The 23,053-nt window shown below is 45.8% G+C and overlaps 1 protein-coding gene across 2 annotated transcripts in view; it reads right to left on the bottom strand.

Moving 5' to 3' along the window:
* Nucleotides 1-417: 417 nt before the first annotated feature.
* The window catches only part of WDR6 (WD repeat domain 6), a 62,690-nt gene continuing 40,054 nt past the window's right edge, over nt 418-23,053 (bottom strand). Inside the window, exons 4-6 of one of the 2 annotated variants that reach the window (XM_078662438.1) lie at nt 11,119-11,235; nt 7,731-7,849; nt 418-1,016 (exon numbers count right to left, since the gene is read on the bottom strand). In XM_078662438.1, coding sequence (XP_078518564.1) covers nt 514-1,016; nt 7,731-7,849; nt 11,119-11,235 — 739 coding nt within the window. In that variant the 3' untranslated portion in view covers nt 418-513. The remainder of the gene's footprint in view (nt 1,017-7,730; nt 7,850-11,118; nt 11,236-23,053) is intronic. The other variant, XM_078662439.1, reaches the window with a different exon arrangement.

The raw sequence follows: 23,053 nt of genomic DNA, 5'->3' as shown, positions 1-23,053 counted from the left end.
TTGCAATTTCCGATTCTTGATAACAATCACAAATAGTAGTCTTTACTCCTAATCTCATGCGATCATATCTTCTCTCACCACACACGCAACCACTTCTGAATGTTGGCCACAGAAGATGCAGTAAAAATACACCTTACTATGTTCTTCCCAAGCGTTCAACTCAGCAAAATCGGCGATGAGGTACAACACGAATCATACAATTCTACCAGATACGGTGTGATCCCACTTTGGCTCACCATACAAGCACCCACTTTTGGACCACAGGCATAGAATACACAGTCAAACTGCAGTTCTCGTTCCCAACAATCCAGCTTAGTTATATCAGTGAAGTAGCAGAACACATGAATCATAGCCTTATCCCTGATCCGGTGTGATCATATCTTCGCACACTAAACGGTGACCACTTTATGGCCTTGGTCATACAAGTCCCAATGGTAGTGCAGCTCTCCATCTCCTTCCCAACAGTCCGACTCTGCGACATCAGTGAAGTAGAAGAACACATAACACATCACCTTATCCCTGATCCGGTGAGATCATATCTTGGCTCAACGCACAAGTGACCACTTCAAGGCCTTGGCCACAGAAGACACAGTAATAGAATAGCTCGTTATCTCCTTCCCAACAGTCCAGCTCAGCAACATCGGCGACGTGGCAGAACCTGCTTCGGAGGAAACGCAGACCATCATCGCCCACCTGCCACAGCGTCAGACGCTGGTCCACAGAGATGGAGACCAGCAGGTCAGGCCGTAAGACCCGGAGCCCAGTGACGTGTGCTGCATGAGCAGACGGCACGCAGAACTTCTTCAATACACAGATGCAGGGTTCCGGCATGGACTCTTCGTCGACATGTGCATCAGGTGAACCAGCGGTCTGTTCTATTGAGATGAGGCAGACATGCAAGGAGTTGTCATCACCCCCGCTTGCCACGAGGTAGCGTCCAGGGTCAGTTTCCCTGATGTGGAGGCTATTAATGCCAGACTGGTGAGCAGAGACGGTCAAACATGGAACCCCAAGATCTGTGAAACGACAAAACAAACAACAACAGTGATGCAGTGCAGTGAAAACACTTTTTTCACAAATAAAATTAGTGCCACACCAGCTACACATGAGACTGCAGAAAAGAGCAGTTTTTTTGTGCAGCAGACATGCTGAACTCCATATTTGAAGGTGCTCTCATATGTGATAATGAAGAAAATGGCAGCTCAGTGAATTAAAAGATTTGCCCACGGTCACATCATTTGAAACCAATGTATGGGTTAAGAGCATACCACTTAGGTCGAGTAGATTATTTGTCACTAGACCAGCAGGTCTAGTCACAATTTTATGATTTTCTGAGGACTGTCCTGGGACTGGTACTGTGACCGTACTCACTGGCATAGCAACATGATATAAGCACTTTGCCCTTTCAACCAAAGACCAAAAGTGGAAGCACTTAGAGACATATTAAACATCAATATTAAGCGGTGTCTATGAATAGACTGGCACAGACATCAGGAGCGGCTCGTGCAGGAGCAGGGTGTGGGGGGACTCGACAGACGATGACAATAATTTCCCCCAATCGTCGTCTGTCGAGTCCCCCCAACCCCGCCGCACCACTCTTACCTGCACGAGGCGCTCCTGACGGACATGAGGGTTGGAAGCGATGTGGCCAGCAATATTACACTTCCCACTTTTAAGTCTGCCCTACAGACATTATTAAATGCTGATTGGCCTGCATTGTATGTTAGTACAATTTACATTTCTCCTTTTGTTTCTTTTTGTAAGATGTGCTCTGCTGTAATATTGCAGGATAATATGAACCATTCGGTTTCCTTTGTAAAGTTGCAATTGTTAAGCTCATTTGAATAACAATAATTAAAAAAAAGAAGAAAGCATTGGCAAAGTACTGGCCCACTTTCAGTGGCAGTGAAATGCACTTCTTTCTAGCGGTATGTGCACGTGATCAGGCTATATGCTGCCACAGTCACACTGCAAGAGAGCTAGTTGCTAAAGTGTACTGAACCACTGCCCCATGCTGCATGTTGTGGTGGGAGAGAGCCAAGTGTGAATGGCAGGTGAAAAGATACGTGAAGAGGGCTAACCCTAAGGTTCTATATATGTACATAGGTATGCACTTAGAATTTATAATTCATTAGATAAGATTGGCAAAATAACTAAAGGTGTCTGTAGGTCACACTTAAAAACTGGGGTGTGCAATATTGTTGCTTCCTACCCTCATCTGTAATTTCCAGTGCAGTCTATTCACATACATTGCTTAGTACTGGTGTTTACTGTCTCGAAGCGCTTCCACTTTTAGAAGATTAGAGAAAAGAAGCAAAAGGAGAAGTTGTGATCTGCTAGTATCACACATTGTGGTAAAGTTAAGATTATGAATTTAGTGACTTGGATTGATCTATTCAGCAAAACTTGAAAAGTCGTGGTAAAGGCAACAGGCCTAACATATTTATTGTAAAAAGCACATTTTAAAGGCAGCATGGATTTAAAGGTAGATTGGTAATACTCTCTATTAAAGCTTGCAGAGAGGTATTTAGTTCCATGGAAAGTCACAGATTACTACAGTAGGTAGGGTTTATTTTTTACTAAAGGTTACCTGCTCGGACAAACTGTGGCGAGAGAAGAGGAGAAGATATGGACTATGATCATTCCTGTTGGCCCTCTTAGGAGAGGTGGTATTTTGCTTGGCCAACTGAAATGTTGTATACAATTGTAATTGTGTGACCATATGTCTGTCATGACTACGTCCGATGGTCACCTTGTAGGGAAAGCTTATGCTCAATATCGTAGGCTTTAGGTGGCTATGGTGGCAAGTCAATGATAAAGGCTGTAGGCCTGACTGGGTCACTGGGAAAAGTTATATCCAATACCATACGGTCTGATGTGTTTATTATGAAAGGTCGTGACAAAGACAGAAGGCCTGGCTTATCTACTTTGCAAAGCATGTATTAAACGTATTAGCCGTTAAAGGTGGAATGTTATCACAATGTGTTACACAAAATCTCACAGATTATTGTAGTAGACAAGGATGTTCCAGTCGCCTGTTTGACAAACCCTTTGGGGTGGAATTCTACTGTGATAATACTTGGCAGGCCCTTTTGTTTGGGTATGGTTTTGCGAACTGTAATTTTGTTCATATGTGTAATTTTATAAATGTATGCATGATGGTTACCAGCTGATACGCTATACAGTAGGCTTGGGTTGGTTATATAGACAAACCAATGGTAAGGCGATATGCGCTACTGGTTCGTTGGAAAATGTTATGGCAGACTCAATAGGTTGGATTGGTTTATTATGAAAATTATGACAAAGCCAGGAGGCCTCACTTACGTATTGTGCACAGCATATCTTACAAGCAATAGACATAAAGGGTGGATTTTTATTACACTGGGCTAAAACCTGTAGGAAGGTATTTAGTTGTATGGAGTTTCACAGATTACCGTAGTAGGCAATGGCTTTGGTGTTGGAGACATTGAACAAACTGTGGGGATAGAAGAGTTACACTATGAAAATCCTTATTAGGCCTTCTTAATAGGGAATTTAAATAGTTTTGGCCATTGTAATTATGTATCCATTTGAACTTTATTACAGTACACCCGATGGTAGACTTGTGGAAAACCTTTAACTCTATACATTAGGCCTGAGTTGGTTGTGGTGTGAAGTCTTTAGGCCTCATTGGTTATTTGGGAAAAGTTATTTCAGATGCCACAGGTATGATCTATTTGTAATGTAATGTTTTGGCACAGGCAGGAGGCTGCTTTATTATGAAACCTATATGCTAAAGCCAAAAGGCATTCATGGATGGGGTACAGCATCATGGTAAAGCGTGCAGGCATATTTTGTTAAATGAAATCTCACAGGCAAGGATTTTGATGTTGATTATCCAATTTGACTCACCCCGGGGATAGATTAGCATTGTAATCATTCTTGCAAGAATCTTATGGAATGCCCGACAGGTTATGTTGTCTGTCAGGATCTTGTAATAAAAAAGTAATTAAAAATACGTGTATACATATCCATTCCATCCATAACAGCATGTAGCATGGGTCAATGAGTAAACCCACTTCTGCCACTGGCTCTCTTGCCTTTGAGTGATGGCATTTGTCTGATCATATGTGCACATCTGCCTGAAAATGAGTGTTCCTCGGTGCCAGGCCTGATGCGCCAGTGATTTCCCCCTATAAATGGTCCCCTTCTATTTCTTTCATTCTCATTTTTATAGTCATTTTTAGAGCTTTGAATGGTCTTTGGGGGAACTCTCTTGTTTGGGTGGTAAGTAACATAGATATAGTGCAGGCCCTGACCCCAAGTGAAATACATTAACTAGTCCTTTCGTAATCGCAGAGGCTACCTTGGACTAGGGACAGGATCTCTCAAGAGAGAAAAAGAGGAAGCACAGCAAGAGATGTTCAAACCGAGGGATCCATCAAGGAGCCCCAGGCAGACCCTAATTCAAAGAGAGAAACCATTTCAGCATCGGTCAGCTTAGTTTAGTCTAAATTATTGGGACTGTCTGAAAGAGTAACCGGCATCGAGAGTACGAAGAAAAGATGGAGTACAAGCAGTGCTTAATTTGAGCCGGTGCTTTCCGGAGCTCGGCACCTGTATTTAATTGTCAACACCGGCACTTATGACAGTTTGCCATATGGTGGCACTGTTTATGTAATTTAGGGATTAGCAGAACAGTTGTTTATTGATTAAATATACATTAAAACTACTGATATCTGCCACCCAGGCCATTCCTATAGCTTTGGGGGCCTGACTTATTCTGAAATGTCACGCTTGCAGCAGTGTGATGGTTAGTGGTTATGTAGGTACTGTCGTTGGCAGCACTGGCAGGGGCAATGGGTGGTGCAAGCTGCAGCGGTCTCCTGATGAGAGCCGGGGCACTTATTATTTTACAAGTTGAGAACGGAGTACACGTAGGACTTCCAATAAAAAAATAAATTATGCGAATAGTTGAAAAGGCGAGATGGTCACTTGACAAACTTGGTGGACAGGCTGCTTAGGAAAGGCAGGGTGGAGGCCTGATGAGGGGGCAGGACGCAGAGATATGACTGCGTTGAAGAAATGAGATTTTGGGTACAGTGATTCTACGGCGGTCGGTCATATGTGGCGGCTGCTGTGTCCTCTTCCTGGGTTTGAGCATCAAAACCCTAGGTAAGAAGAAGGCTCTAATGATCATAAAGCAGGAGCTGCATCAGTTGAACATTCAGGCCTTTATCACGTATCAGGTTTGCTTACTGGTGGGTCAGCAGGGCACAAAGCTAGTCATTAATGCAGAGGTGGGGTGCCAGCGCATGTGTGATGAAAGCGAGGTGTGGGGAACGATCCCACACATATTGCTGCATCTGGGGGCCCTGTCTGAGTTGGGCGCCATGAGCAGAGAGCAGTAGAACAGTTTCAAAGTGCAGCCTGTTTGCTCCAGTTCCTATGGAAGAGGAAGTGGCTGAGTGCAGCTGGGTTTTCTAAGTCGTTTTGAGGGGTTCTCTTTTCTTTGGGTTTGTCCTCATTTGTTTCTGCTCTATGTGCCTCTCTCCTATGAGTTGGGCCTTGTTTTAAGCAGGACAAATTTATACAGCTAATAATATCGCTATGTTTAAGAACATGGACATGTCCTTTCCCCGTTGCCCAAGGAATAGTACACGGCTTCGGTTGTAATGATCGGCTGAAAATGTGGGATTGACGGACTTTTGATGTCTTGTTGTAGAAATAAGAATCCTTAATAAAAATTAGTTCGACTTATTTGTTCCTTGGCTAATGAACTGTGCAAAGGCCAAGTGTGCTATTTCGCTTCATTCAGGTATCCATGTACAGGTAAAATCCACCTATCACCTGCGAACCCTACAGCAAGGCCGTCTCCTGGAACTAGTGAGGCCACCGGACAACAGACATAACATATGCACTAAGGAGAAAGAGCGTTTTTCAATGGGCTGCTCTTAAGGCACCATCTTTCACCTGTCTAGGGCCGCGCTCCCTACTACCATCACAGCACTAAACCACACCCGCCCTTCCCTTACCGCATCTCCCAGTATTTGCTTCAAGTTAACTGTTTAGCTTCACTCATGGGTGAGATAACACAATGCACCACGTATCACAAGCATTGGTGGCTCATCTGCTATGGCGGAGGAGCGTCGCCCCGCTGCTTTTTAGCAGTGGGAAGCAGAAATATAAAATGATAATAACTTTGTGCTATTATCATTTTCTGCTGCTTCCTGCTGCTTTAAGGGCAGGTGGGTGGGCGGGGCTGCCATGCTGTTGGAGCAGGGTAGGGGAGGCGTGGTTTGACCACTTTTAAGTGTGCAATGACTGTTTGGTCGCCCCTCTCGGACCGCCAAAACCAGTCATGCGCACTTTCCCTGTTTTCCACCCAGGCTGCATTACAGCCTGCATGGAGAACATGCCCAGGCCCCCATTCCCTGGTTGAGCGTCGAACGAAGATGCTCAAAAACGAATCACAATGCTGCCTTGCAGCGTTGTGATTGGTCAGTGGGGCCTGCTTCTTGTTCCTCGATGTGCAAGAGGAGAGCAGGAGCAGAGACGCAGGACCCGGCCTGTGGCAAATTAAGTTTAAAAAATGTTTTTATTATTATTGCACCAATCGCGCACCCCACGTCTGCCCTGCCACCCACGAGCCATGCCGGCCGCCACTGATCACAAGGGGTAACTTAAAGCTCGTGGACATGCTTCTCGTCACTGCCTGTTATACCATGTTATGCCTTAGGACTACAATGGAATTTTCAATGTAATGGCACTTTAATGCATATGGCTATAATTTGTACTGCTATTTTACCATCGAAAACCTAATTAAAACGCTAAAAAATAATAATTAATTAAGGCACCATCTTTCACATATGCACCACTGCTCTAGAACAGTGGGCCCCCTCACCACCCACGAGAGGAGGCAACAGGGGCTCATTCTGCCCTCTCACCCAACTCCTAATAAGGAGGCGTTGCCGCCACGGATATCCAGTACCAACAGACATGCATCAAGGCTCAGCATTTTCTCAGAGCAGTGGCACAAAAAGCTACATCCGTGCACACCAGAGTAACACACTTAAGAAACATCAGTTGTGTAGTGGCAACTGCACCTGAATCCTCATTTTTATCGTTGCACACCTACTCGATGTTCATGTGTTTTTAAAATGTTTACCTGCCCAGCGGACACAGAATAACCTGGTTGCTTCTAGATGCTCGAGACAACAGGGTTGCATGTGCACGGAGACGCAGGCAAGTGCACAGAGAGTTTCTCACCATCTTTTCTAGGCTACTGCATTTCCAGGACACGTGATCTAGGTTACACTATTATGCTATATACTGATGCAGTGACACATCCAAAGCATTATCTTTGCCCTGGACAGTACATAAAAGCATTTCCCATGTAAGCCACAGGCATCACTCTACTCCAAGGGTACACCAGAAGCTTCCACAGGTGTAGCATTTCACTGGGAAGACAATGACAAACTTGCAGCATATGAGGAGTTGGAGTGGAGGACAGTGGTGCATGAGGAGTGAAGCAGTCAGAATAGGTGGGTTCCCAGGCTGGTGGTGTCCCAGATGTCTGAGGGATGATTGCGCAATGGGAAGACGAGGCCTCGTCCGTTCTGGTATCGCACAAGGTTCTGAGGTTACCTTCACTCGTGTTGAGGGATCCTAGTGGCTGGTAACGCTGAAACCACACACCGCATCACAGGTAACATGTGAGGTGGAAGAACAATAAAAACAAGTCTGACTACCTGCTGGCTGAGACTCTCTGTCTGTGGCCTCCAAGGATCTGCAAGCTTCCTTCAGTGTTTCAGTGACGTCCCAGAATGCAATGTTCCCATCAGTGGCCGCACTGCACAGAAATACTCGCCTGAAAAAACACAAGCAAAGAAAGGGGTCATCTTGCCTTTCTGTATGGGTAGATGCATGAGAATGCAATACAGAATTTTTTTTATTGTCAGACAAATTGCCAGCATATAAAGTACATTGGAGATTTGGGACAGCAGAGAAATAGTCCCCTTTTAGGACTTGTGACACACGGTGCATGTGTTGTCTCTAGCGAGACCTTTTGTTATCTTACAGGGAGCATAGAGGCCACACACTGCTTACCATTGGTTGGCTTCAGTGTCACTCTCATTGCTTGCTTCTTATTGGTCAGCCTCCATAGGCTCCCTTCCTCTTTGTGTGTTTGTCCCTCCCTGCGAGCATGGACTCTTTTGTCCTTTTACTGTGTATTTCTTTTATGCGCTACTTTTTGTTTTTGTTTGAGTACTCTACAACAGAGTGTGTTTTTCAGCTGCCTCTCTCGTGTAATTTTATACCCCTTTGTCTTCCTCCACAGTCCTTTCCGCCCACCGTCTGCTTGCCCACAGCCACTCTCTCCTATCCTCCATTTCCCATCTGCTTGCCCCCAGCACCTCTCACACACCCTTCCTTGTCCGTGTCAGCCGAAACATGTTGACAATAGCATGTGACAGAAGCTAACAAGTCCCTGGAAATCCAAAGGCTTGTCTTCAGTCCTCAAATTAGATATTGCTGCAACTTTTCCCCTGGTAATCATCAGAGAGACCTCAGGGAGGGGCTGATGCCATGCCCCTGAACAATCAGCAGTAACTTTTTCTAAAGTATTCGCCTAGTCTAGATTTAAAAGGGAGATCGGCCAGGATGAGATGTTTCCTTCATTTCAGCAAACTGAAGTCCACTGCAGCTTGACCAACTTAACTGTTGCAACAAAGGAGAGGGGAGAGGATGTAGCCTTACGGCTAGAGTGGTTGACCTCAAAGCTGGGGAACCGGGTTTGAGTCTTGGCATCGACACTCAACATCCTGTGATTCTGGACAAATCACTTAATCTCCCCGTGCCTAACAAAAATTAATGTGTCCTCATGTAACGAAACTGGTGCTCATGTAAAGTGCTCTGATACCGGATATCTTTGGGTCTAGTTCGTGCTATATAAAACTCTAAAAAAAGAGAGAAAGCAAATAGAAACCCATCACTGGTTCCACCTGGAATGGAAAGAACCTGAAGCAGCTGTGTAAAGAACCGAGGTTCAGAGCCATCTAGAACCTTACACTAGGAGAGAGTCCGTAAGTCACATTAAAGAGAGAGCAAGAAAAGGACCTTTAACCAAGACCCAGTAAAGCAACTTCAGCTGCAGGAGGAATGATTTAAATAACCTACAGGTGGTTGTAACTGGTCACATGCAGCCGGACCTTGGCATATGAGGATATACCAGAGTCCATGGTGGCTGTGGGCGGTTACTGCCAAGAAAATGTATAAATCATACAAAAATGGTAAAACAGGCTTGAAGCTCTGTCCATCAAAACGTGTGGAAGAACAGGCTCAGAAAAGCACTGTCTCAAGATTGAAAGTCTAAATGTTTATTTCCATGCAAAAAGTGAGAGTGATATAGGAGCTCCAGGGCCTGCTACTACAGTAGTGAACTTTCCAACTATCAAGGGAGGACTTAAAAGGAATAAAATAGCATTCCTCAGAGCAAAGGGTGCTAGTTGGGTAATACAGTTTAACGTTACCTTGGAAATAAATGTGGGAATTTGCCTGACTACATATAAAAGTGAGGCTTTCAAAAGTCACTCATACCTCAACAAGCTGCACTCTTACTGCCTGAACATTTTTTGGGGTAGAATCCAAAGGTGAAACGGGCCCTGGCATTGTGTAGTTGGTGAATTCTAGTCTTCGCTGATGCTCGTAGATCTCTCCATCGCCTCTTCTCCTCTATCACCCGGGATGGGTAATGGGAATACAGTGCTCTGCAGTAGACAGGTTTCATGCTTGCAGAGTCCTGCCCCCGTGAAGCCAGGAATGAATCTGGAAGACATCTTGGACCGTGAGCTACCACGCTGCTCTCCCCGTCATGTGATTCTACTCACACCCTAGCGCAGCTCTGTCTTCTCTTGTGTGTTGCTTTTCCGTTCTCCCCCCCACAACCCAGATTTATTTTTATGTTATTACTATCTCCCCCATCTCCAATGCTGACCCTGTGGTTCTTTTTATTTATTTATTTTTAATGTGTTATTTTTTAATGGAACATTAGGCAGCAAATTGCTGCCAGCCCTTCTACCTCAAAAAATGTGCTGTCTTGCTAATCCAGATTGGATCGCTAAATAAAATTTAAAAAACGGTCCAATGTCATAAAACATGCATGCATTTACAAGAAGTCCCAGCTGCCAGTAGTAGCAACTGTTTCATCGTGTCTTTTTTTTCTTGTTTTGGCTGATTCGGCACAGCATCAGCAAAAAATGCATTTTACTGATACTACATAGCACCATCAAAAGACATTGGCAAAGCCATTAGGCCCCCAAGGCGAGCCATTTTGGCTTTGGTTTTTTTGCAGTGATCCATACATTATCAATTGTTTCTTTTGCTGTATGAGACTCTATGGGTAATCTCAAGACCTGACCAAATCCCACTCCTCTCTACCATAATATCTCAAGAGTACAAAGGAGTGTTGTTCCCCAAGATGCTCCCTCTACTATACAAAAAATGTGTAAAGTGTCTCAAGCACAATACACTTTTAGAGGTGTGAGAACATGCGTGATGTTATAAACCACAACTGTGATACGTGTTATGTGTCGTTGGAAGGAGCAGAGCGGAAAGCTGCCCTACATCCAGGTTTCATTGTGGGGCCTGGCATCATCCTGGAAGTGTAGTAGCCGGCCTAGCACCTTCCCTCACGCGCATGAGACGAACAAGCCCAGAGGCAGCCCGGCAAGCTTCCTTCAAACAAAGCACATATGCATTACATGTAGCCACACATCAAGCAGGACTAGTTCTACAACAAAGGGGATAAACCAAAGTGGAGGAGCCAGAAAATGAGGTTTTACCCAGGACCTGTCTTAACACTGAATGCCCTGTGTGTACTCGCTGCAAGCATACGCTGCTCTGGGAACCAGATAACTTCACGAATGGCCTGAAATTGCCTTGATGACACCACAATACCTCAAGGAAGAAAGAGTTTCATGGACATTCAGTTTGCTCTGCTGTACAAGTATTTACCCAAATTAATTCATTGGTTAAGAACAAAGTTTTCAAGTCACAAATGTGCTATTTGTTGTGAAAAACGAAAACTTGAGGCATTGGGTTCCCTTATCAGAATGTTGTAGACAAGAGGCTTCTCACCTCTCTCCATCAGCGAATGACTGTACAATTACCGCCACCTTCAGAACACAGCGCCGGTGATGGAAGGACTCGCCAATGAGCAGAAGTTTTTGGGCGGTCTCAGACATCAAGAAAATCCTAAAAAAAAGGTTTTAAGAGTCAAACAGACTTCCCCTCTGCAACAGGGCTGAATCTAATATCTCATCTCCATTAACGTTTTGTTTCTTCATCTCCACATTCACACTGTGGGGATACGTCAGCACAAGTCACATTGAGAAACGAGGCCTAATTCTTCATGAAAAGGTAGACTAAAGAAAAAAGCAAATAACATAGATGCCCAAAATATCAACAGTGACCACACAAATATCTCCCTACAAACATTTAAGCCGGTTTTAAATCCTTAAATCCAGCCAAACTCACTTTTCATGTATTTCAGGAATCGGCAAATATTGCATTCTAAAACTTGGGTGCATGTTGGAATTTCTCAAATGTTTTTAGTGTCGATGTTTATGAATTTGCTGCCCTTACTGTTTCGCAGCGTCACTCAGACTCCGTGGAAATGTTGAAGTCAGGTACACACAATATTTGTGGGCATTTTTAGAAATATCATGGTTGTTTTGAGTCGTGTGTGCTGGAAATGCTCACTCTTTCTATCCATCGTATCCAACCTCTCTTTTGAGTCTCAGATTTGGTCAAAACTTGTTTAGGAAAGTACTGGAGCTGAAGGTTGGATATGTATGCACAAGGGCATCCTTCAGTCCCAGCTCCTCATTTTGTTAAACTTTAACTCTGACCGTGTGCTGCAGAGTATTGATAGCTGGGTCTGTGGGACACATTTGGATAGAGGTGGCATGAACATTTATGGGTTTGTATAAAATGGAAATTCAGTCTGCTTTCGCTGGGCCAGACCTAAAAACAAGTGACTGACACACAACGTTTGCAATGAGAGGTGTTGCGATGAGGTTGTGGTTTAAGGCAAAATCTATGTGTTGTTCGGAAATCGGGACGGGAGTTCAGCAGCTTTCACTAGCAGCATGGGCACGTAGTCAAAGGTTTCTCCTTTTATTTCCTCAGGTAGGATTGTAATTAGAAGCTTAATGTATATGGTTTTAGTGAATCATGTCTTATAGTATGTTTTCAAGTAGCATAGCAGACAGCTGGGACTTTCAGAAAGTTGAGCTAGGAATGCACTCATTGGCTTTGTGGTTTCTATTTACTAGTTTTACTTGCTTTTGGCTCTCCAGGTTCAGTTCGTCCCTCCAGTTGCCTAAAGCGGGTTTACTGTATTCTTCCACAAACTCCCTTTCTTTAAACAGGCCTTTAAATCTTGTTATTATTTTTTTTTTATCTTGTCACATTTGCTGTGCATTCAAAGACCGAGCTCAAATGTCAGGCACTGTCTTCCGAGGGCAAATGTTTACTTTTCTTTCTCAGAGTTCAAAGTGAAAGGATTTATGTGACAATCTTGCTTGATACTAGGGGTAGGTAAGAGGATTTTTCTAGCACACAACATTTAAATGAGCTGTGTAAGTGTTTCAGAATTAGGAACACATATGAAGCACATTTTTTGTTATTTCTGAAGTGTTTTGGAAACAAATACTTTAATATAAAAGGTCGGTGCGGGAGCACACTGCTTCACCTCCCAGCAGAGTCGCCCCTGAGCATCATGGTACATGCAGTTCAAATCGACAAGCGAGTACACTTGGAAAGTCTTGAGTGTTTCACCTGGTGGGTGCAGATTAGTGCTGGCCATCTCTGGACACGTGTTTCTGAATTATTATTCGTCATCAGCAGAGATTAGGCAAAATTAATCGGGGTTGCTGAGCAGGCTGCCGTATCCTTGGAACGTAGTATCTCTCCCGGCGCGCAGGTGCCTCTCCACGAGCTCGTCAGCCCACAGCGGCTCATGGGAGCCTTTCAGTAAAAAGTCGGTGCGGGAGCACACTGCTTCACCTCCCAGCAGAGTCGCCCCTGAGCATCATGGTAGATGCAGTTCAAATCGACAAGCGAGTACACTTGGAAAGTCTTGAGTGTTTCACCAGGTGGGTGCAGATTAGTGCTGGCCATCTCTGGACACGTGTTTCTGAATTATTATTCGTCATCAGCAGAGATTAGGCAAAATTAATCGGGGTTGCTGAGCAGGCTGCCGTATCCTTGGAACGTAGTATCTCTCCCGGCGCGCAGGTGCCTCTCCACGAGCTCGTCAGCCCACAGCGGCTCATGGGAGCCTTTAAGTAAAAAGTCGGTGCGGGAGCACACTGCTTCACCTCCCAGCAGAGTCGCCCCTGAGCATCATGGTAGATGCAGTTCAAATCGACAAGCGAGTACACTTGGAAAGTCTTGAGTGTTTCACCAGGTGGGTGCAGATTAGTGCTGGCCATCTCTGGACACGTGTTTCTGAATTATTATTCGTCATCAGCAGAGATTAGGCAAAATTAATCGGGGTTGCTGAGCAGGCTGCCGTATCCTTGGAACGTAGTATCTCTCCCGGCGCGCAGGTGCCTCTCCACGAGCTCGTCAGCCCACAGCGGCTCATGGGAGCCTTTAAGTAAAAACTCGGTGCGGGAGCACACTGCTTCACCTCCCAGCAGAGTCGCCCCTGAGCATTATGGTAGATGCAGTTCAAATCGACAAGCGAGTACACTTGGAAAGTCTGGAGTGTTTCACCAGGTGGGTGCAGATTAGTGCTGGCCATCTCTGGACACGTGTTTCTGAATTATTATTCGTCATCAGCAGAGATTAGGCAAAATTAATCGGGGTTGCTGAGCAGGCTGCCGTATCCTTGGAACGTAGTATCTCTCCCGGCGCGCAGGTGCCTCTCCACGAGGTCGTCAGCCCACAGCGGCTCATGGGAGCCTTTAAGTAAAAAGTCGGTGCGGGAGCACACTGCTTCACCTCCCAGCAGAGTCGCCCCTGAGCATCATGGTAGATGCAGTTCAAATCGACAAGCGAGTACACTTGGAAAGTCTTGAGTGTTTCACCAGGTGGGTGCAGATTAGTGCTGGCCATCTCTGGACACGTGTTTCTGAATTATTATTCGTCATCAGCAGAGATTAGGCAAAATTAATCAGGGTTGCTGAGCAGGCTGCCGTATCCTTGGAACGTAGTATCTCTCCAGGCGCGCAGGTGCCTCTCCACGAGCTCGTCAGCCCACAGCGGCTCGAGGGAGCCTTTAAGTAAAGTGTCGGTGCGGGAGCACACTGCTTCACCTCCCAGCAGAGTCGCCCCTGAGCATCATGGTAGATGCAGTTCAGATCGACAAGCGAGTACACTTGGAAAGTCTTGAGTGTTTCACCAGGTGGGTGCAGATTAGTGCTGGCCATCTCTGGACACGTGTTTCTGAATTATTATTCGTCATCAGCAGAGATTAGGCAAAATTAATCGGGGTTGCTGAGCAGGCTGTCGTATCCTTGGAACGTAGTATCTCTCCAGGCGCGCAGGTGCCTCTCCACGAGCTCGTCAGCCCACAGCGGCTCGAGGGAGCCTTTAAGTAAAGAGTCGGTGCGGGAGCACACTGCTTCACCTCCCAGCAGAGTCGCCCCTGAGCATCATGGTAGATGCAGTTCAGATCGACAAGCGAGTACACTTGGAAAGTCTTGAGTGTTTCACCAGGTGGGTGCAGATTAGTGCTGGCCATCTCTGGACACGTGTTTCTGAATTATTATTCGTCATCAGCAGAGATTAGGCAAAATTAATCGGGGTTGCTGAGCAGGCTGCCGTATCCTTGGAACGTAGTATCTCTCCAGGCGCGCAGGTGCCTCTCCACGAGCTCGTCAGCCCACAGCGGCTCGAGGGAGCCTTTAAGTAAAGAGTCGGTGCGGGAGCACACTGCTTCACCTCCCAGCAGAGTCGCCCCTGAGCATCATGGTAGATGCAGTTCAGATCGACAAGCGAGTACACTTGGAAAGTCTTGAGTGTTTCACCAGGTGGGTGCAGATTAGTGCTGGCCATCTCTGGACACGTGTTTCTGAATTATTATTCGTCATCAGCAGAGATTAGGCAAAATTAATCGGGGTTGCTGAGCAGGCTGCCGTATCCTTGGAACGTAGTATCTCTCCAGGCGCGCAGGTGCCTCTCCACAAGCTCGTCAGCCCACAGCGGCTCGAGGGAGCCTTTAAGTAAAGAGTCGGTGCGGGAGCACACTGCTTCACCTCCCAGCAGAGTCGCCCCTGAGCATCATGGTAGATGCAGTTCAGATCGACAAGCGATACGGCAGCCTGCTCAGCAACCCCGATTACTTTTGCCTAATCTCTGCTGATGACGAATAATAATTCAGAAACACGTGTCCAGAGATGGCCAGCACTAATCTGCACCCACCTGGTGAAACACTCAAGACTTTCCAAGTGTACTCGCTTGTCGATTTGAACTGCATCTACCATGATGCTCAGGGGCGACTCTGCTGGGAGGTGAAGCAGTGTGCTCCCGCACCGACTTTTTACTTAAAGGCTCCCATGAGCCGCTGTGGGCTGACGAGCTCGTGGAGAGGCACCTGCGCGCCGGGAGAGATACTACGTTCCAAGGATACGGCAGCCTGCTCAGCAACCCCGATTAATTTTGCCTAATCTCTGCTGATGACGAATAATAATTCAGAAACACGTGTCCAGAGATGGCCAGCACTAATCTGCACCCACCTGGTGAAACACTCAAGACTTTCCAAGTGTACTCGCTTGTCGATTTGAACTGCATCTACCATGATGCTCAGGGGCGACTCTGCTGGGAGGTGAAGCAGTGTGCTCCCGCACCGACTAAATACTTTAATATGATCAAAACAAATTATACTAGTGAGGTTCCGTGATTCTGAACCTGTTCCATAAAAGTCGTCGTATTGTGACGATTTTGGTAACAGCGGACTGAAAATGACGAGTGTGATATCTACGAGTGTTTTCGTCATGTTCGAGTGATGGATTCACTATGAAATAAGGGATTTTGTTCTGAACCCTCGGGTTCCATTTTGTGTATGGCGGCCATTTTGTGGTTGCCCTCACATAGGCCGATGACTACGATCGAATGAATCCTTGGGACACGTACACCTTTAGCTGACTTCTGTGTGACCTGAGCAAGCTGACTCCATTGCCCGAAGCTAAACTTGTTAGGCCAGTTCCTTGTTCGGCAGCTGGTCAAGATAGAGATCAAATATCAGGACATTGCTGAGTTTATGGTACATGCACACACCCTTCTATCTTGCTTCTCATCTGTTTCTGTTCCTTCCTTTATGGCCTTTTATTATGGGTCCGTCCGGCCTGTTCGAGCAAGAATGTTGGGCTTTCCCGTGTAATTGATGGTGGGCTGGACAACTGAAATGTGGGTTTGTCATCATGCAATGCTTTTGTCGTGTATACATGGGATTGGTCAACTGCTAGCCAGGAATGTTTGCCGGAAGCGTAATTTTTTGCATAAAAGACGATGTCTCGCAATACGAAATTGTGCAGTCTCTGGCGAACCACCCGTGTCGTGCTTCGTAGATTTCTGTTCCTGGTTGCAGCCAATAAATTTTGATCTTTGACGTCACCAAGAAGTATCCCGTGTCTCTGTATGCCAAGACAGGAGAACTCGAAGACATCGGGCGTTTCCCCTGGCGCCGCTGGGTTCTAAATACCCGGTTCTTCAGTTGGCGCCCAACGTGGGGCGACTTCAGCGGTACCGGTCCAAGCCTGAAGATCGTGAGGAGCTTCGTGTGAAAATTCTGGAGGAAGGCCTACTACTTCATCGACCCCTGTATGTCGTCGTGGTCCGAAAGTCTTTGCTGCGAGGTTCCCCGCTTTCCGACGGCTACGAAGGACTGCTGCCCTGACTGTCGCCCTGTCTTGGAGCCTTTGATGATTTGTAGAGCGAGACAATAGACGGGTCTTCTGGCGACGTCATCGATACCTCAGTTAAGTATGAGTGGAGCTTCTCCCAGCCCTTAGTTTTTGGGTATCCCTTGGGATCTTTGATTTGGAACTTGCAAGCGCCAAAGCCGAGGGACTTGTGTATTCACGAGACTATCGTATTCGATACTCCCTTGAAGTTTGAAGCTAGACTAGTGAGTGAAGATGCCTGGTCTTAACAGACTTGGAAAGATATTTTTTTGCGGTTGTAATAGGGATTCCCGATTGGAGGACTCGTGTCCGGTCCTTCCGATTGGAACTCTAACCTAGGAGCTCTATGTGAAACATGGCGTGGGCCCCATCACGTATAATGAAGTGTGGATTCGCTACACTAGAAAGGATGGTGTCCTGAAGTGGCCCCAATATGGTAGTTATGACACGGAAATTTTAGACAATCTAGAGGTTACACTTTTTAAGAAGAAAGCCCGGCCGGCGATGTTTGACTCTTTCCGCCTATGGCGAAAGGAAGCCAAACAGAAAGAAATTAAATTAGCGAAGAGAAATAAAAGAGAAAAGGGCATCTCGATAATGCAAGCTGCTATACAGTTTAAAGATAATGAAGAAGAACAAGCGAGAGAGCAGTTGCACAGGCAACATAAAATGGCGTTTGATGAATGTTATCCAGCTTTGCCGCCTCTTCAGCAAGACGCGACGAAGGACCTTGTGAAAGATCCTTTGATGTCACATTTGTTGACTTCACCACCCCCTTATGCGCAGAGTGCTACAGCACCTCCGCAACCTCCCGTTGCTTTGCCTCCTGTTATTGCACAGCCGCCAGCTCCTCTTCAGTTGGCTCCTATTCCTCTGGTGCAGTCTTCTGAAGGGCCGCCGACTTTGCTACTTGCTCCGTCTCCAATTCAAACGACTTTTTCTCCTGTTCTTGCTGCCTCCTCTGCTACTGCTCCTACATCAGCCTCCTCTCAGTCCGCTTTGTCTCCTGTCCTGTCAACTTCTACTTCTGTTCGACAGAGAATGACGGATACTGTTACTAGTCTTTTGTCTCCTTTCTTTGGGTCATCGAGTACGACCCCTGTTTCAGAGCGTAAACAGTTGCGTAGCCAAATACCTGGTCTCGAAGAACGGACCGTATTGGATCATTTAGCGCGTAAATGGGTTACTGATCCTTTAAGATATTATTTAGAGTCTGTTATGGATGTCTTCCGTCAATGGGAAGCACCGAAGCAGAGATATGTTTTTGACAGGATGTATACTTTCCTTCGTGAAGAATGGAAAGATGGTGATCTGGGACAGACTCCGTCAGAGTTATTCCGTGTACAGTCCGAGTTTGCGAAAGGTACGATTGTGGGTCTCGACGTTGAAAGGGCGGTAGCAACACTGCTTTCGTTTAGGAGCGAGTCTCCTCCTCAGTCGTTGTTCGAGCCTGATCCTTCTGTTAGAAGGAAAGTGTGACAATATCCGATGAGAGAGGTTCCTCCGGTGTGGAAAGAGGCCGTTCAGGCCAATGTTAATGCTGGTATTGTAGCAGCGCCGGCTCATTTTCAGCGTGTTTGGGTACATGTTCCATGGAAGCGAGCTGAAGTTTCGGCCCTTAAGCAGACTTTGCCTGACCCCCGTAAAAATCCTGCAGGGTATTATAAGGAATTATCACAGACTGCAGACTCATGTGTTATGAATTTGGCCGATATAGACATGTTGTTTGGAAATGTTGTACCACAACCTTTGTGGGGATTGATTCGTCATACGGACCATGCGCATGAGTTAGGTGATACATGGGTTAATATTGGTGCTGCGGATTGTCAACAAGTTGGTGGTGCTATACCTGAGCCTTTAGTTGCAGAACTTCCTGGTAAGATCATTGCTTACATGAAGACTTTAATGCCTGCTATGCGAGTAAATTGGGACATATTGTCTACGTGTACGCAGAAGAAAGATGAAAGTGTGTCCGATTTCTTCACTAGGTTTGAAGAGACGTTCATTGACCATAGTGGTCAAGATATGAGTACTGAAGGTGGTCAACGGTTGTTTGTTGATAAGTTTGTGCATAATTTGCTTCCCGAGTTGTGTACTAAGTTAAAGGATTCAGAGAGTTCTTGGGCTGTTTCCTCGTCGGCACAGATATTGGCTACTGCACAGTACTATGAAAATAGAGATAAGGATGAGAAGGATAGAGCAGACAAGAAGACTAAAGATTTGAAGACGAAGGTTCTTTTGCAGCAAGCGTATCCGCCTCGTAATAACCAATGTGATTATCAGCAACCTCAGCAGTTTCAGAGAAACTTGCAAAGGTTCGAGCCTTCTCAACAGCGTTTTCCTGTAGGCCCTAATCAGTGTGCATATTGTAAAGAAGCGGGTCATTTTAAAAATAGTTGCCCAGTTTTGTTACAACGCGCGAATGGTGTTTCTGGTGTGAGAGGTCGGGGTGTTCAGCAAGCTTCTAGAGGTAGGGGACGTGGTGTGTTCCCCCAAAATGCGCGTTCCTTTCCTCCACAAAATTCAATGGATTGTTTAGATCAGCAGAATAATGCGTCTGGTAGGACGACTCAGTACTATGCTGATGACTACTACGTCGAAGGTGAGAATATGGATGGTACTGATTGCTAGGAGAGCCATGGACAAAGATAGGGAGTTGTTTCAGTTCCTGTAGATCAGAGTGGACCTTATGTTGAAGTGATTACATCAGGTGTGTCAGAGCCTTTTCTGTTGGATACTGGTGCTGCGAAGAGTTCTATTATACACTCTAAACTCCCTGGCGCACCTTTGTCTGGCTTAACAAATGTTTCAGTAGGTTCTTCTGGCGCCCCAGTTAGAAACCCGATTTCTGGTCCTTTGTCTCTTTCTGTTGGACCTTGTGAATTTGAAACACCCCTTATTTTGACGACGGGTTGTGGTGAGAATTTGCTGGGATTGGATTTGTTGAAAAGATTGTATGTGACAATACAGTGTTCTCCCTCGGGAGTACAACTTACACTGGGTAAGAGAGTGATCTCTCCGATGTATTTGTTGAAGGATCGACTTCCGGCAGAATTGTCTTCTCTTCCTGATACTATTTGGGCTACTGGTCCTAATGATGTGGGTCTTTTGGAAATACCGCCATATGTTGTGACGCTGAAAGCGAACGTTAGAATGCCACGTATTACCCAATACAGGATTTCTAGCGATGGTGAAAGAGCGCTTTTAGCAATAATTTATGATTTAATTGAGAAAGATGTGATTGAAGAAACGAGAGGTAATATGTGTAACAGTACGGTTTTGCCTGTCTTGAAGCGCACTGACTCTTCTCAGCCACCTGTTTACAGGTTTGTAATAGATCTAAGAGAAGTTAACAAAATTGTCGTGCCACAGTTCCCAGTTGTCTCAGACATTACTGCCTTACTGACTATGATTCCGGCTTCAGCTGCCTGGTTTTCAGTCATAGACTTGAAAAATGCTTTCTTCAGTATTCCAATTGCTGAGGAGAGTAGAGATATTTTTGGCTTCTCTTTAGGAGGCCGAAGCTTCCGGTTTAAACGCGCTCCCCAAGGCTATTGTGAAAGTCCTTCCATTTATAGCCAGGCTTTGAAAACTCAGCTTGACACTCTTGCGATGCCTGCTCGTACTGCTCTTATTCAGTATGTTGACGATTTGTTAGTGGCTGCTGATGATGAGGGAACTTGTAAAGAAGCTACTCTTTCTTTGCTACGACATTTGTCTGACTTGCATCATAAAGTGTCACCTTCAAAGTTGCAGTATTGTCGACAAGAAGTGACCTACTTAGGTCATCTCTTATCGAAGGAGGGAAGAAGATTGACCCCAGAACGAATTCAAGCGATTGCGAGAATGAGTGTGCCAACTACACAGAGAGAAGTGCGTGCTTTCCTGGGTATTACGTCGTATTGTAGACAGTGGATTCCAAATTTTTCGCTTCTTGCGAAACCTCTGATAGCTCTTACTGTTAAGGATACACCGAATCCTATTCCTTGGACTGATGGATGCCAGAAGGGTTTTTCAGAATTGCGCGATGCGTTGTGTTCGGCTCCCGTGTTGGGTACCCCCGATTACAGTAAGCCTTTTACACTCTATGTCCACGAGAGAGAAGGATGCGCATTGTCAGTTTTGACACAGCATTTCGGCGATAAGCAACGTCCATGTGCGTATTTCTCGTCGACTTTGGATCCGGTAGCTAGAGCATTGCCGAGTTGTTTGAGAACCACAGCGGCAGCAGCTGTTTCCATTCGACAGTCTGCTGGCTTGGTGATGGATAATACATTGATTGTGATGGTTCCACATGCAGTGGATACCTTGTTAAACAGGACCAAGACGCAGCACTTAACTAGTGCTCGATTGTCAGTTTATGAGCTGACACTCTTAGCGAGTTATGGGCACATAAAGAGATGCAATACGTTGAATCCAGCTACGTTGTTGCCGATTTCAGTAGAGACAGATGTTTCTGAACAGCATGATTGTTTTCTTAGGACAGAAGAGGAAACGAAAGGGAGAATAGACCTCAGGGACACTCCTCTTGTGAAGTGTGATGGTACCTTATGAGTGGATGGTTCGTGCTTCAAACTTCCGAATGGTGATACGACTGCGGCATATGCTGTTACGACTTTGCATACGATTGTCGAAGCTGCACGTATCCCACATAATTCAGCTCAAGCAGCAGAGTTGATTGCACTTACAAGAGCGTGTGTGTTGTCGAGAGGGAAGAGAGTGACTATATATACCGACAGCCAGTATGCGTTTGGTGTGGCTCATAGTTTTGGACGCTTGTGGAAGGAACGTGGGTTCCTCACGTCTCATGGAACGAAGATTCAGAATGGTCAGTTGGTGAATGAGCTTCTTGAGTCACTTACCTTGCCGTTGCAAGTTGCGATTGTGAAATGCAGTGCACATAAGAAGGTTACCGATGACGTTGGTCGCGGTAATGCGTTTGCGGATGAAGTTGCGAAAGATGTGGCGAGGGATGTGATGAGTCGAATGTATGTTGCAGGTCTGACGAGATGGGTTCCAGATGGAAGTATGTGTGAAGATACGATAGAAAGTGTGAAGTCTATTCAAGCTGAAGCTACAGAGAAAGAGTTGAGCGTATGGAGAGAGAGTACGGGTAAATTGGATGCGAATGGTTGTTGGGTTGAGTTGTCAGAGCATCAGTGATGGTTGTTACCCGATGCGTACGTGCTTGCAGTGGTTACGATGGCGCATGGAATGGCTCATATCAGTGCGAAAGGGATGTGTAAGTTGTTGGCTCCAGTATGGCAAAATGCTGGAATTCCTAAGTGTGCAGAGAATGTGGTCAAGAATTGTATGGTTTGTCTGATGTACAATCCTGGTAAGGGAACTCCAACTCCAGCTGGTCATTTTGCGCCTCCGACGTATCCGTTTGAGGTTTTGCAATTAGATTTTATCCATATGGAGAGATGCAACAACTTGAAATATGTACTCGTGGTTGTTTGTGCCTTTTCGAGATGGGTAGAAGCATATCCCCTAAAAGATAATACTGCCTTTTCCACAGCTAAAGCCCTTGTTAAGGAGTTTTTCCCTAGGTGAATTTGTGGGTCAAGTGATGAAGAGAGTGTGTGATGGTTTAGGAATCCGACAAAAATTTCACGCTGCAAATCACCCCCAATCGGCTGGTCTAGTGGAGTGCTATAATGGCACTCTTAAATTAAAACTTGCCAAGATACAGGCGAGCTCTGGTCTTAAATGGCCTGATGCTTTACCCATAGCACTTTTGTCAACTAGGATGACTGTACATTCTCGAGTGGGACTTAGTCCGTACGAGATTGTTTTTGGTCGCCCGGCAAACATATGGGGGGTGCCGAGGCAGACGAAATTCAGCGAGATTGAACACCCTGTGTTGCTTGACTATCTGTATGATTTAACGGCTAAATTGTGTGTCTTACACCAACAGGTTCATGATACATTGCCTCAGGCTTCTGAAGATTCAGGACACGCCATCAATCCTGGCACCTGGGTCCTGGTGAAAAATTTCCAGCGGACAAAGAACGATCAGCCCCGCTGGACTGGTCCCTACTTGGTGCTTTTGCCTACGCGATCTGCAGTGCGAGTGCAAGGAAAGAAAAACTGGATCCACGGCGTACATTGTAAGAGGGCTCCTTTGCCTCTGCCGTACGACCGGTGGGTCCAGG

Source organism: Lissotriton helveticus, chromosome 9, assembly GCF_964261635.1.
Source record: "Lissotriton helveticus chromosome 9, aLisHel1.1, whole genome shotgun sequence".
Taxonomy (NCBI): domain Eukaryota; kingdom Metazoa; phylum Chordata; class Amphibia; order Caudata; family Salamandridae; genus Lissotriton; species Lissotriton helveticus.
The sequence above is the reverse complement of the archived record's forward strand: the minus strand, read 5'-3'. Positions and strand labels throughout refer to the sequence as shown.